Consider the following 16,298-nt stretch of genomic DNA (forward strand, 5'->3'; position numbering starts at 1 on the left):
AAAATCGACCCCCGCAATAAGACATTATTCTTTCAAAAAAAGGACTTTAATTTTAAAACTAAGTTAATAGATAGCACTTTCAGACCATCTAGAAAAGAACCAATCTCTTTATAGAAGAAAAATGTTTTGAAAAAATCGACGATTTTCCAAAGCCTATAGCCTTACTTTTTGATGAAAAATCGACCCCTGCAATAAGCTATTATTCTTTCGGAAAAAGGACTTTAATTTTAAAACTGAGTTAAATTATAGCACTTTCAGATCATCTAGAAAAGACTCATTCTTATTCTAGAAGAAAAAAGATTGGAAAAAATCGACGATTTTCCTAAGCCTATAGCCTTACTTTTTGATGAAAAATCGACCCCCGCAATAAGACATTATTCTTTCAAAAAAGGACTTTAATTTTAAAACTAAGTTAATATATAGCACTTTGAGACCATCTAGAAAAGAACCAATCTCTTTATAGAAGAAAAAGGTTTTGAAAAAATCGACGATTTTCCAAAGTCTATAGCCTTACTTTTTGATGAAAAATCGACCCCTGCAATAAGCTATTATTCTTTCGGAAAAAGGACTTTAATTTTAAAACTGAGTTAAATTATAGCACTTTCAGATCATCTAGAAAAGACTCATTCTTATTCTAGAAAAAAAAAGATTGGAAAAAATCGATGATTTTCCTAAGCCTATAGCTTTACTTTTTGATGAAAAACCGACCCCCGCAATAAGACATTATTCTTTCAAAAAAAGGACTTCAATTTTAAAACTAAGTTAATATATAGCACTTTCAGACCATCTAGAAAAGAACCAATCTCTTTCTAGAAAAAAGAGGTTTTGAAAAAATCGACGATTTTCCTAAGCCTATAGCCTTACTTTTTGATGAAAAATCGACCCCCGTAATAAGACATTATTCTTTCAAAAAAAGGACTTTAACTTTAAAACTAAGTTAATATATAGCACTTTGAGACCATCTGGAAAAGAACCAATCTCTTTGTAGAAGGAAAAAGTTTTGAAAAAATCGACGATTTTCCTTAGCCTATAGCCTTACTTTTTGATGAAAAATCGACCCCTGCAATAAGCTATTATTCTTTCGGAAAAAGGACCTTAATTTTAAAACTGAGTTAAATTATAGCACTTTCAGATCATCTAGAAAAGACTCATTCTTATTCTAGAAGAGAAAAGATTGGAAAAAATCGAGCTTATTCTAGACCATATAGAAGAAAACCAAGCTATTTCAAGAAGAATTAATTTTTGAAAAAATCGATAATATTTCTAAACCTATAGCCTTACTTTTTGATGAAAAACCAATCCTTGCAAAATGTTGTTATTTTCTTGAAAAATCGACTTCAATTCGGAAGCTAAGTTGAATTAAAGTACGCACAGATTATTTAGAAGTACTTTAATTATAGTCCAAACTATATTCAATTTTGATGTTTTTGTTTTATAAAAGCTGATCAACTATTTTCAAAGCCTATAGCCGTATATCTTCTTAAAAGATCAACCCCTATCACAAAGTCTTATTTTTAGAAAAGAAACGAATATAATTCCAAAAAAAATTCAATTCTAGTTCTTTCTGACAATTGATTCGACTCAAAAACTAATCATTTTATTGTATAATATCAGCGGTCTTTATAATCTTTTTTGATTCTTAGTGGTTTCTGATCGTATTGAATGCATCCTGATTGATTATGATGCAGAAATTTCACCTTTAAAATTTGACCATTTTTGCGAGCCTTCCTTTCAAAAAGTGGATCAACCTAAAATATCGTGATTTTCTTCAAATTACCCACACCAAGGCAACCTTTACTGCTTTCAAATAGTTTTTATGATATTCGATGGATTCTGTGTGGTTATAGTGGAAAAGCATCACTTTAAAAACTTGACCATTTTGAAGTTTAAAGACAGACCTATAATTTAGTAACTTTTTTTCGTTTAGTTAATTAAATCGTTACAGATTACAGACACATTATATTTTACAATGATTTAATTGTGCCATACAAAAAACTTAAAACAGGTTGGGTTTTGAAAATAAAGGTTGAAATATATTTCAGTATATCTTTGAAAAAACACCATGTGAGATGTAAAATGTCGGTAGCATTCTAGAGTTATAACGAAATTTTCTGTTTACGTTCCATAAAGTAATAGGAAAGAAAACCTCATCCTTTCATTCGAAACTACTTTATCGATGTTAGTTAAAAACGAATTTAAAAAGTTCCTTTTTTTCTGAAAATTATTAATACTTTGTAGAAAGATTTCAGTATCAATAACTAAACATTTTTGTTCTCAAATCATGAGATACATATGTTATTACAGATTTGAAATATTTCATTGTAGAGTTTACTAACACCAATGCTTACCGTTGTTTATAGTCTGATCAAGGTTTTGTTATATCTTGCAAATCTGGCAATATTACAGTTCGATATTTCTTTTGTAGTTCGAGCATAAAGTCCATATAATTCCCCAACTTAAAATCTTTTATTGGGAATTGTCGAAGGAACACAGACAAGTTCTTCTGCTGTGTATGCAGAAATATTTCTCTCTGAAGATGTTTCAAAATAGCCATACAAAAATAAATTTGATAGTCAATGCCCATGAGTAAACAACAACACAAATAGCTGCAAATTTCTGGCCAGTCAAGGTAGTTCCAAAAACATTGCCGCAACCAGAGGTGACAGATTTGGCTGGGAGGATAGCCGGACATTCGGAAAGCAGAATAAATTTGTGGGATTTCTGCTTGTAGAAGTAGTTCAAGGTTATGACAAACTGAAGAATACATGGGATGGATACCACTCTCTTGCAAGTCTTTCGGAAGATGAATCTACAAAACCAAAGAAAACTCACTGTTTTTTCTCCAACCCTAAACACAGATCTTAAGACAGAACAGTAGAATTTATAGATCGACATCTAACTTTTCCTACACATCAATGTTAGGCCTAGTTATTTTGATAGAATAGATATTAATAATGAACTTAGGAGACTAAACAATGCCTGTCTAAGGTTTTTCTTTTTTCAATAAAACACCGCTTCAATAAAGATCTCAAAACATAAAGACACTGCAAGGAATTATTTTACATGAATTTGTCGAAAAAAATAAAAAGGAATCAAAAACATTGAGAATACAATTGACCAAAAAGAATGAGAAATTACCTCAGATGAATCAACTTCTGGCTTCTTCTTTGTTATTTCAGCAAGCGAGAAAAAACTTTCTAGTTCCGTGTTGATTAAAGAAACACTTGCAGATGTTTAAAGATAAAGTTTTCATACGTTCGCAAAAAATTGCGCTGCTTGAAAATCTACGCGCTTGCTTTTCAGGCTGAAGCAGGTTATAACAAAAACTGGTCAACACCTTCACAGAACCAAAATAAAAAATGTAACCGTTGCAAATAAATTTTAATGAAAAGAACAGGAAAGAAAACGGGATTAGATGCTATTCGTTATCATGATACAAGTTGAACTATATAGAGGTTCAGGCTATTTACTTCAACACTGTACAAAAATAAAAGCCGCGGCTAGCTGGAAACAGAATTGATAAAAAGTAAAATTAAAAAGCCGCAAGAAAGCATTTATAAAGACGCTTTTGTCACCAGACATAGTGACAAACAGGAAAACTGTGTATATGTTTACTTACAGATGCATGAAGTCTGGCAGTCCACATGTATCCAGAAGCAAGCAATGATGAAAAACGAGACAGAAATTCCCAGCACCTTTCAAATTTTCCACCCATAAGCAAATATATAGAGCTGACATACCAATCGAAACCAGCATAGTCTGACTGCAGCGTGCTTAGTTTTGACGAGAACTGGCGTTGTTGACATGATAGAAAGAACTTGCATTGTTTAAGCAAATGCTTTAATTCCTCACTGGCATTGCTAGTTGGCGGGATCAACCTATCAAATATATCAAATCTAATCAGTAAATGTGCAGAAAACAAAAATAAAGACGAAGATTAAAAATTCTAGCTCTGCAAATATTCAACAATATGAAAAGCTTATTGAAATTTTCTAATTGTTAGTTTTGTCAAAACTTTGATAAAATTTTAACGATCTAACCTTTTTTTAGAAAAGACTGGCGGTTATAGAGTTTATGACATATATCTTTTCAGCTAAACTGTCGTTGTAAACAAAATAAAAAGGTTGAATAAAAAACAAGATGAAGGGTCAACGAAATTTTATTTGTACATGTTCACAAATATGGGAACAAAAAGGCCTTAGAGTAAAATAAAGATAATTTACCTGAGAGTCGTTCCATATTTAATGACCAAATCAACACCAATATTCTCCATATCTGATAACTGCATACTCTTCAATAAAGACTCGTTTCCAGAATACTCAATAAGAGGCAAGATTGCTTCTTCGGGATCTGCAGCAAGTGCACTGCAGATTCGTTCCATTAAATGAGGAATTGATTTCATGCCAACCTTAAATTATACAGGATGCACATGTCAAAAAGAAACCAAAAGTTTGATAGAGAAAGCTTTAGAATAAGCGTTCAAAATGCCTGCTTCATTCTAAATAAATAGATAACATACGTGACAAAAAATTTCTTATCATGTGGGTGGTTAGGGTCGATGACAATAGATCCAAGGGTCTTGGCTCGAGCCCTGGCCATGACCAAACTCTTACTCAGAGTGAGGGGTGTAGCCAGCTCTCTGTAATTCCAGGCGTAGGAACCACAAAATGTGGTCACATCGAGAGGAAGGACCAGAACACTGCCCTATAATCAGAGCTTCGCAGTGTCCTAAAAACTACCTTTTGATGCTAGGTAGAAACAAATAGTAACCATTTGTCATTCTGCTCACTATTACAAAATTATCCATTGGCTGGCTATAAGACAGATTTAAAAACATTAATTTCTATCCACAGCGAATTTTGCTTCCCTTTTCTTTGCCTAACACTTCGTTAAAATTACCTGAATTTATATTACAAAAAATATTTTTTAAAGTGGTTATAAAACATAAAACAGCTATAACAATTGAAATACCCAAAGAAATAAATTACTAACCAAACAAAGTTTTCAAACAACATTTTGAAAACACGAGTTTGTTTTGAAAAAAAGTGTATTGAACCTTCAACTAACCGTTTCTGGATCTTCCTTCACAGTTGAAACATAGACGTCTCTACACTTAAGCAACCAACCCCGAGCTTCTTCAAGAGTGTCAAATGTATTTGAACCGGTTTCAGTTAGAAATCTTCTGACTTTGTCCTGTTGCTCGAATGCAGTCATTACAACATTCAAGTCAACTGGAACGTATGCACTTGGTACAGGGTACGATGAGAAGAATGGCCATGGGTATGGAGATTCTGGATCCTAGAGAATGAGAACAGATTTGAAAGTATTAACACATCATCAGAGAGGAGTCAAAGAGATCTACGAGTAAAGAATAAACGTCATGTTCTAGAGAAGGGTTTCATTGCTTGTAATAAAATTTTTGGAACTGCTGACAGTCAGCATAAGCTGATCAAAATAATAAATAGAATTAATTGCCACAGTCTCACTGCAAACCTAGATAATGTGCGTCGTTTATGACCTTATTTAATGCAGAATTTAACGCCTGCTACATCAGTAACACGAGTCAAGCTCTTACGAAACATGCTTGGAAACAAAATATGTTCAGGTCTTCAAACACTTGCGGGTTCTTGGTCCAATTGTACTTGTTACAATTTGGAAACGTCACTTTCATCCTATCATCTTCCGATAAAGGAAGCTGTGCACAATTTTTCAAAACAAAATTTTTTTTCTTTCTTATCTTATTTCTGATTTTTATCTAGCTAGAGTTACTTTCTTATAGCTCTGGTTTGATATGTACAAAATACCGGTTCTAAGTTTCAACTCCAAGTTTCATTATTAATGCAATCCTTTTCGCAACTACTCCTTAATGCAATTGCCAGGAAATTGTGGACTGTGAACTGTTAGCTAAATCCTAAAAATAATAAATAATAAAAATTAACTAAATCCTAAATTTAATATCAACTAATGTTGCTCATTGTAAAATTAAAACAATGTCCTCTCACTACGCAATACATTTGTATCAAAAAGCCTTTTAAATGTTTAGTTTCCTCAAATGTCAAAAAATCTTTTTGGAAATGCTTTTTAAAAACAATATCTAAAACTATTTTAATTCAAATTCAAAATTTTACTTTTACCTTAGCCAATGTACGTCCAGGAATTATTCTTTCTGTCGGACCACCAATTGAAAACGTCCTAACTAAAATCTGATTCCTCTCCACGCCACAATTATCAATGATAAACTGACCATTGTCTATCTTTTGGCTTTCCTGAAGCATCAGCAATGTTTCTTGGAAGTGGTATTTCGATTGGATTAGCAAGAATGTATCAAGGCAAGAGACGAGACTGCTCAAAACTCGCAAACCGAACAGATGTGAACGCTCAAACTGGAAAAGCAGACGCATCCTGTCTGAAGAATCGACAAAAACAAGGTTCTGCATTAATTCCTCGAAAGTTTTGGGAATTGAAAATGCGTTTGTTCTTGTTACTGGATCACCAAGGCTGGAGATGTGTTCATTAGCTGTCTCAGAGGCAGCCTGCTGTATGCAGAGTAGCTCGTAAACACTTGGAAAAGATGACAACAAATTGATCATCGATGTGAAGAGTTTTTTGCATTGCTTCTCTTCGATATCATCCCAGTCTGAAGAGAGAACTGTCTTGGTGTAGTCATTTGTAACGCCCTCCAAACATTGCCAAGTATTCTCTAGAAGAGTCTCAAAGTAACCTGAAGAAACAAAAATAGTGCACAAGTAACTTTAAGGCAAAGAAGAAATGCTATTTAAGCTAAAGTATATCATGTTGAATGAAATTTATGGAAAGATTACACAGAGAAATTTGTTTCGAGCTTACTATGTCTTTGTCGCGGAAGATCCATGCATCACTTTTGCACTGGGGTTCTTTAATTACAGGAAAGTTCTGTCTTCAAGATCAGTCAAGCCAGAAACCAAAAATAAAAACTATTGCCTACTCTATTCGCAAGCGTTATAGACACAGATTTTGTTAGCCCTCGTTACAGATCCAGCCTTACTTGCATTTGTGACGCAATGCTGGTCTCAAGGTCCTAACTTCAGTGAAATCATTAAAGCGATTTGTTAAACTGGTTCAATTAGCCATGCGGCAACAAGTCCCGAAACAGAACAATGTGCTTAATTAATATACTATGAAATGTTCAAGCTCTTACCAGCTCTTTCCAAAGCTAGCATACCAGGAGCTGTTGCTGTCATCTGAGTAATCATAGCCCCATAACCAAACTTTTCAATTTTGCTCACTTGAAGCTTTTGCTGGTATCTGCTGTTCATGTACTGTGCACACTCATCAAGAATGCCTGTTTGCTGAACCAGCAGAACCCCTAAATCAAAAAAATATTAACAGCATAACTAGAAGGAAAAGATGTGCTTGCAGTTGAGTAGAAATTACTTTATCGTAGCTAAAGATATGCCAATAAATTGATTCTCTCTGTAAAATTTAAAAAACTTTGTGTGCTAGGGTACAAGCACTGTGGACTGTTGAGAAAAGTGGGTGCTACCGAACAAAAGCAGGCTAAAGCCGTCTCAATCACCTCTGTTCCACAGTGCTGGAGTGTGGGATATTACCAATGCTAAATATATAGTTTCAAATGTTATGTCTGCTTTTTCTCTTGGCACGTTGCAGTGTTCCTTTACTTGCTTTTCATATGTTCATCTAGAAGCCCTGGTAATAAGGCCTTCCCAAATCATTAGAACTTCACCTACATGGTCCTTCCAAGTATGATGGCATTAATTTTTCTATTTCATCTTAATGATCAGTTTCAAAAGTTAATGATTGTACAGGAAGCAAATCATGTTTGATGGTTCCCAGTACATCAATAGATACAACTTAGATAAAACTTTCTTCATTATCATAGACAAAAGATTAGAACTCTTAAAATTTCTTGCAAACATGAAGAATTTATCACAAATTCCATAAAAAAATCATAGTTTTTAATTGTCAATTCGTGTTTTTAATCTTTGAATGCTAGCAAATATGCACTGATATAAACTAATTGCAATTACTACTAGCTGGTGACATTGAAGATTCCAGTCAGGATAATCCAATTAATCTCTTGTCATACACGTCAAGGAGTTTTCCTTCTGTTTTAATGAATCACAGGTCGCCCAGGGTTAGGGAATGCTCTCTTAAAAGCCGTACATCCAGCAAAACATGATACCTATCCAGATTCTACATGTCCGCTCTATTAGCCTGTCTGCAGGCACCACACAGCCATTGGGCTAGCAGGGGCAATAGCCCACCTACTTTTTTGCAATAATAGGCTAGAAAATTTTTTGAAGGTTTACTCTAACGCAACTTTGGATAGTTTAGTTCTATGTATGTAAGTATTAACAAATTCTCATTGACTGGGAACCATTTTTGTTCTTTTTCTAGGTGTTTCATATTGTTTAATGATGTTATGTATTTTCTAACTTGGTTAGCTTGGTTTTTTATTACCCTCAAGGAAATTCTATCTATTTTTATAGTTATTGAAATCTTCTCTGAACCAAACTGTTTATAAAAATTTAATAGAAATATGCATTTTCTAAAAGAGGCGTTTTCCGTCGTTCAAGGGGGCGTGGCCTCAAAAAATTTTGGTCACACCCATTTCAGCCCCTCTACTTTTAGAGTGGTGTGCGGCCTGTTTGTCAACCATATCAGACAAAGCTGTATATACTGTGATGTGTGAAGCAAGTAGTTACATCAAAACTTCATGTTGGGTGATGGCAGCATGAAAATATCAAGAGTAAAATCTTGAAACCATTCTGTACACAGCAAGATATGCATACAATTATAATTTGAAGACAACGTCTCATTTCAGATATGTGGACTTGAAAAAAATTTAAATTTACTTTTCTAATAGTAAGAAAGCACAATGAAAGAGGTACATGAATTTCAAACCAATCAAACTGAAATTCATATCAAATGATATATACCTTTTGGAGTTGATGTGAAGTTCAGCAAGTTGTCAATAAGTGATTCAGTGTAACCTTTCTTTTGTGGCTTGACAAAACTAGAGCTTTGTGGAACAGCAGATGATGATAAATGAAGTGATTCAGACATACTAACAAGGTCAGCTTCAGTTACATAGTCAACAACACGCTGTTCAGAACTATGGTTTTCTTCAAAAGTTGATATTGAAGAAGCACCAAAGTTTAGAGGATTGAAGGCATTCTCTATATCCTGACTTGAGGTGGGAGACAGATGTGCAAAAGTCTTTCCTATGATATTTGGTGGATGAGTTTCGTTAATTTTAGTCTTGCTTCTTCCACTATCATAACTTTCAATTTCTCTGGTCTTGAGCAAAGCTTTGCTGATGATGTCACTGTGAGTAAAGCTACCCATAATCATTAGTCCTTCGCAAGTGTTATAAAGCTGCCGGCAAACAAATAAGAAAGAACTGATAACCTTATCTGATGGCTTTGTCTCTAGAGATCCATTCAAAGCCTTTTTAGCAAATTGAGCAATTGTATGAACTGGGGCAAGCCTTGACCGTTGCCACCTTTCCTTTCTTTCACCGTATAGTAGGTGGTTCCTTCCATCATGTGTAGAAGCAATTTCTGCCAATATATCTGCTGTCAAGACAAGTGTTGCTTCATTCCTTTCCTTTGATTCCAATACACTGTTATACCCCTCAATGCTTTTATGCACAGGCTGAAGAAAAGCATTCATCACAACATCTTTGCAAATGCAATCAAGACAAGTTTCTGCAGAACCAGTGGCAAGGTTTTTAAGGATATTTGCTACCAGATGAGCAGGTTCCAAGTCATTTAAGCTTTGTAAGTCACTGCTAGAAGGTGGCAAAAATGAGATGACTTCAACAAGCATAACTATCAGATCTGGAACAGTTATTGTTTCTAGCCTATCCTCGAGCTCAATTGGAAACAGTGCTCTTCCTTCCTTGTATAAAATTATTCTACCTAGTATACTAATTGACTGTATAAAGTGAGCACAAAGAATCTCAGCTTTTGTGTACACAAGGGCTTCATTCTCAATATGGTTAACTATTTCAACATCATCTCCAGTCTCTGGAGAAAACTGTGTTTTGCAATGTAAAACAAAGTCTAAAGAGCTTTTACATGCTTCCTTCAAAAGGATTTTATTACTGCTGAGGTGCTTGATCAGTTCTGCTCTACTATAGTTTCCATGCATCCATTTACAAAACCAGAATGCAGAAGGATCAATAAGGGAGAGAAAGTGGTATGGACTCAAAACAGCTTCACTGAAGTTTGATGACACTGGCTGTGGTATCACAGACATTAAGTTTACAGTTGAAAAAAGAATCTCTTCAACAAATTTTTCAGGGTAACGAATCCAAAACAAAGGGAGTTCATGTTGAAATTGATTAAGAAGTCTGAGCTCTTTCAATATTTTGATGTTACGCCTGTCACCAAGATCAAGACCAGTGTCAATTGATACCATATGGCTTGTAGATTCCTTAAAGTAGTCAATCAGATGGTTAGTCAGGCTGTTGTATATCTCTTTTGTAACATGCCCTGATGCAGTAGCAAACACCTTTGCATGGAATTTTAAACTTTTTTCGGCAATAATATGATTATCGTCTTTTAAGGCATAAGATAGCCCTTTCTTTATAGCATTCCAGAACTCACTATTGACTAAGTCTGTTTGTGGAATCTGTGATAATGTATTCAGTGCCTCTAGCCTCTTTGCTGGTGAGAAGTCTGGCAAAAGCTGGTTTGCCAAAACATTATACTTCTGTGGAGACATAAACATGAAATCATCACCATCAAATGATGATGCTAGCAATGAATCATCTCCACTAGATTCTAGATATCGGTTAGAAAATCTTTGGTATTTATCTAGTGAAGAGTGTGTCAGTGAAAAATTACCACCATTTTCCGTCATTACCTTGATTATCTCATTTGCAGCAGCTTGTATTGCAGAAACAACAGACATTGATACCTTGTTAAATGCCTCAGATGATAGGATTTCTTCTGAGATTGCACTTAGACATTCACTTTCACTCTGATCTAGCCTTCCTTCATCGACTAGCCCATCGATAAGTGGCCCTACTTCTACTTCTATAAGCTGGCGTAACATCTTAACGAGGTCATATTTATGAAAGTTTTCATCAGTTGTTTCTAAGTTTAATAAAATATCTTCCACGGCAGCTAAGGAGTTTGCCTGCCGGATAATTGGCTCAATATTCTCAAGTAATTGGCGTAGACCAGCTACGTACGCGTTGACGCTGTTTTCCATGTTATCACTCATGTTTACAACAAAACCACGGCAATTACTCAGGCTCCTGCCAAAACAAGATCACATTTGCTTGACATATCTTCATTTTCAGGCAAAAGGATACACGAATTTCCTGTCAATGTGCAAACTGAGTCTCCATTTCTCTATGAAAATCCTAAAATCTAGGTCTAGCATCTTGGCATTGCTTTAGACCTAGAACTAAAACCATAACAACATAACAACATCTAGGCCTTGTTACTAGACCAGCTGCATCCTCCTCCGCAATCCTCCACACAAAGTAAAATACTGATCAAATGAAATTTGTCAGAGTTAATTTTACGAGGGATGTTGTAGAATTTGATTTCGCTAGGGGTTCTTATTTTAGCTTCTTTGTATTACTCTCATTTGCGTGTCAATTTTCATGCTACAATTTTGTATTTAAGCCTTTATGTGATTCTTTGATGCCATTGAGAATAATAGAGAAGAAAGAGTTCTGTAGTTTGGGCTTCTGCGCGAAAGTGTGGGTCCCTTGACTCAGATGGGTGTATTCAATTGCTTTGGGTCGGGAATATAGTGCTTACTTCATATGTTTTTTTAACGCGAATTTTTCATTTAGGAAAGACTAGGCTCTAAATTCAGTTATGTTTTCTATTCCCCTTTAACATCTTATCTAAGGTATCTAAGGTAGGACTGATGCATTGGCTCTTTGGTGGGGAAATGTGAACTTTTCTTGTCCATTCCCTGCCCAGTTCTTTAAACTGCTTGTACTTGAATTAATTAAGCTATATCAAAGGTTAGGTTATTGTATGGGTTAGATAAAGCAACTTGTGCCGATGCACCAACGGCCCAACGTTGCTTCCTGTGATGAGGGAATGTAGCCTCAAGACCTGATTTGTGGCACTGATTTGAGGGATGTGGCACTGGCAACGACTTCTGAGGGAGCTTTTTACTCTAATTGATGGAATGCATTTGTTGATGTTTTTCCTCCGAATAAGAAATTAAAGTGTTCCAAAACCCTAAAACTTTTCAATAAGGGCCTGGTTGCAGAACATTATACAGGTGAGAATATTAAAACAAAAGCCAAAAAGCAAAAATTCAGATCTTTTCAGTTCAATTCCTCTCTACACAAACTAACAAGCAAGAAATTCACTTTTGATACAACAAAAGGGAATATTTAAGCTGTATCAATCTATTGAAATTTAACATAATAATTCTAATATTTAAACCTATGCTTCATGGTACCTAAGCTAAGTGAAAATTGTATTCGGCAATGTCGATTCACAGAATAAAAAGGCAACCACCAGGCCCTTTCTCTCAAGGGTACAGTTGAATATAAAGTTCCCAACTTCAGCGTACGCGTTCATAACAGAAATACTTGTTACTTAAGCTATGAGGATATACCCCCGCAATAAAACGATGTTTAAAAATGGCTTTGATAAAAGCCAACATTTTGAGTCATACTTTAACTTTTCGTCTGACATTCTTCAGAGTATAAAAACGTCAGATCATAGAACTATGCAGGCGTATGAATTCACATCCTTGACACTGGGGATGAAAGTATTCAAAAATTCAGAATCCGTCTAGAAATTGCTTTTTGGAATGAATGGCAACAAATAAACATAGTAAAAATTTTTCTCATTGCCGAAGATGAAAACGATAAAAAAGTCACCTTGTCATTTTTTGACAAAGACATGTCTGTCTAGGAAGAAATTGGTTGATATCTTCTATACGAATTTTGAAGAATTGAAATAACAAGATTTCAAAAGGCCATGCTAGAATGGATTTAAACTGAATATTGTCTACATAATCGGAAGAGGATACCCAAGAAAGAGATTTCTCCAGCAGCCGAACCAGATTTAATTAAGCGATCCTGACTTTGTTAAAGTGACATTGAAAAATCAGTTGTAATGCGTCCTCCCTCGAAAGTCTTGATGTCGGGCATATGCCGGGCATCGTTCCAGCCGACATCTTGTTACAGACAATGTAATTTATGATTTTCGAAACATAACTCTAGAAAATTGCTGAATTGGATTGGAAGAATGAAGAAAGTATTGCAAAAATGGTGCAAGGAGGGGACACATGCCTTTTTTCATACTTCTCCCTTGCAGCATGAAAAATTTGTGGCCTGCAACAACTCTGTAATTTTATAAAAACACAAAAAAACAAAGCATAAGATAGCATGAAATAAACACCTGACTGAGGTGGTTGCAAGAAGGTCTTTCTTCTATTGACCTATGTCAATCTAATAGGAAATAGGTGTCAAGTTGGCAAAAATATTAATTTCCATCCCATAATTTAAAATATCTTTTTTGTGAAGGTTCTTACGGCTTAAGGCATACAGTAAGGGGGTATTTTCTAACTTTTGGGTCATCCTCTAATAGCTTGATTTATTTGAAAAAATTCTCTAGGTTAATAAAAAAGTCAGTTTTGACAACTTTAAACAAATTATTTATTATTATTATTATTATTATTATTATTATTATTATTATTATTATTATTATTATAGGTTGAAACAACATCGCATGATACCGTTTTTTGCTTTTAACCTTTGATTTTAAGAACCTGACAGGCATAATAAGCTTGGAAAGGGCACGAAATGGGTAACTTTGTATACTTGAAATTATATACGCAAAAGTTGAAAATCGTAGAACATTGCCAACAAGAATAATAAAACTTAAAGGCATTAGGTTAGCATTCTACTGTGATCTGTTTATAAAAACCATTTCTCTGATGAATGTTTTAAACCCTAAAGAAACACGAAAGCCCCTATAAGCTAATCGAAGAGTCAATGTTTGCTTCTAGGTAGAACGAAACAATTTTCAGACGCCACGAGGCCTCTGAGGAGAGGATTAGGCAGGTTCTGTAATTGTCGAGCATAAATCCACTCAAAGACTATTCACTTGGCTGTCAGATACAGGTGCTTATTCATCTCTTCAGTCTAAAGGAAATTCAACAAGTTTCTTCTCTTATTGTACTTGTTATCTTACTGAGGGCTGGCCTTTATTCATGTTTCACAGCTGGCTTGACAAGATTATACCGTCAAAAATAATAACAATGACAATATTGTATGAGCATTAATTAAGATTTACTCTAAGCCCCAAGCCACAAGTTCTACATTAATCAAAATGCCGAATTCGTGTTGATCATCTAGATATAACTCTTGACTACAACAAGGAACTTAAATTGTTGTAGATTTAGATATCGTATCATCAGAGACGTAACCACGTGTAAAAGGAAAAATGTTTCAAATAATCTGGTACATTTTCAATAGCTTCTATTTTCCTATGTCTCTTTTTGATCTTACCGACGGATAATTGTGCTAAATATTCTTATTTACAAGTCAACAATTTATATAACGAGCAAGGTAACTTGATTAGGCTGAAAGTAAATACAGATGTAATATTCGCTCTGGAGATATTTCTGCCAATTATACATTTCAACTCACTTCAGTTTCACTTCAGGTGCATCAGTTTCAGAACCAGGGCCAAATGACTGTGTTGCAAGAATCTGTGTTCGTATGACCATGACTTGGGGCAGGTTCCCATTTAAATATAGTTTTTGGGTTCTTCCATGCCATGGAGCAAAATTCAAGGAATCTAAATATAAGTTCTTATGACTGCACCAGTCTTGGACAAAAATGGTATTGAAAGCTGAAAGACATACTTGAAAGAGCTGTTTGATCAACCTCATTAAGACTTTTTAGCATGACAAATATCTATTCAAAAAAATGTTCAGGGGCTTAAAAGAGAGGGGTGTGGGGAGCAACCTTCCCTCTTGTCCTTTGATGAAGGGGCAAGGTGGCAAAAGTAACCCCTTTTCATAACAGTGCCCTTGACATAGGCCTCCGTAATTATCAAAGAAATTAAGTGCCTTATATATGACGATATTTCTTGAAACTTGTAAAAAATTTCATGGCAGAAATAAGTCCATTTTCAAGACGCCTAGAAACGATCGAAGAAAATGTCAGTTGCAGAAGAACAGGCCCGTCGCAACCAGGGGGCTGGAGCCCCCAATAATTGTCAAACTGCAGTATGTTTCCTTTATAACATTGTACTGAGTGAAGAGGAAAATAATGGACAGCCCCTCCCCCACCAATATGAATTTCGTTCCGACGGCAGTGAAGAATTAGTAGAAGCTTGGAGTTACTTTACTTGAACCGTTACTATAGCTGCTTTCTAGCTATAGACACTATACTCACTATGGATTCCATCTATTTGAATAAACGAAAACTGAAAATCTAGGGAAACAAAATTGCCCGTGAATTAATCTCCTTCAAAAGTAGCAACTACTTCAAATTGCAACGTTAAATTCAGCAATCCTTTCTCAATCAAGCGAGGAACAAGTCTTTCATCAAACATATATTAATTGATGGACTCTACACACATGCCTTCTGAAGGTTATTGGGCTTGAAAATGCAGAGCATGAGAAGAATGCCTGCATGCTGGATAAGATTGCCAGTGTAATAGTGAACTTAAATGCGTCATGGGATTTCTGTTGCTTGTATTGCATGGAACAAAGTGTAAATGTAGAAGTTATGATGGCTTTATGCCTAGTATGCATGGTACAAGTAGAATCTTTATAAGGTTGCATATAAAACATTAAGGAGATTGAATTTTGTAATGAAGTGACAACTAAAGCATTATCTGTTTCTTCCGAACAGCAACATGCACGCTAACCAGTTTCTACATTCATTTCAAACAGCATTGGAATGGGCGCGTAGCCGTTTTTCGTTGATACACAACTAAAACACCATAGAAGTCATAAAGTAAGTTCTTATTTTTGGGATTTCAGCGAATTCAAGTGAAAAACCTTGGTCTAACCCTGCAAAAGGGAGGGGTTTTCATTTTGTTTGGAGATTAAATGTCTAAAATGCTTGGAAAATTTGATACAGTTTTGTTTCTGATATAATCCGCGCGGAGATTTGTAACCTATAACTCAATTCCGCGCGGTTTACGCACGTGCTTAGCGCGTGACACGAACTTTTTTCTTGAAAAACAAAAAACAGAAAGTGTTCAAATACTGACGTTGATTAAGGCCAATGAAAACATTACATGAACGCTTTTTGACGAAATTATTGAACTTAACCAATAACAATT

General features: G+C 35.0%; 1 protein-coding gene across 1 annotated transcript; it reads right to left on the reverse strand.

The window, feature by feature from the left end:
- Positions 1-1,071: 1,071 nt before the first annotated feature.
- LOC135696125 (protein broad-minded) lies at positions 1,072-11,478 on the reverse strand. The gene is made up of 7 exons (XM_065215408.2): positions 8,940-11,478; positions 7,178-7,345; positions 6,135-6,721; positions 5,068-5,298; positions 4,224-4,408; positions 3,620-3,878; positions 1,072-2,809 (listed from the first exon to the last, which is right to left on the reverse strand). The coding sequence occupies exons 1-7, from the start codon at positions 11,233-11,235 to the stop codon at positions 2,366-2,368; spliced, it is 4,170 nt and encodes a 1,389-aa protein (XP_065071480.2). The 5' UTR covers positions 11,236-11,478; the 3' UTR covers positions 1,072-2,365.
- Positions 11,479-16,298: the final 4,820 nt, after the last annotated feature.

The sequence above is a fragment of the Rhopilema esculentum genome, chromosome 14 (genome assembly GCF_057945365.1).
Source record: "Rhopilema esculentum isolate cy_ngs chromosome 14, ASM5794536v1, whole genome shotgun sequence".
NCBI lineage: Eukaryota > Metazoa > Cnidaria > Scyphozoa > Rhizostomeae > Rhizostomatidae > Rhopilema > Rhopilema esculentum.

What these genes read in the sequence shown, in the direction of transcription:
- LOC135696125 (XM_065215408.2), bottom strand. Translation starts at nt 11,235, where the DNA reads ATGAGTGATAACATGGAAAACAGCGTCAACGCGTACGTAGCTGGTCTA. An exon ending in TGAAGGAAGATCCAGAAACG is followed by an intron (nt 4,409 to 5,067) that starts GTTAGTTGAAGG and finishes GTATAATTTAAG; the next exon opens with GTTGGCATGAAATCAATTCC. An exon ending in CTGCCAGACTTCATGCATCT is followed by an intron (nt 2,810 to 3,619) that starts GTAAGTAAACAT and finishes TTGGTTTTGTAG; the next exon opens with ATTCATCTTCCGAAAGACTT.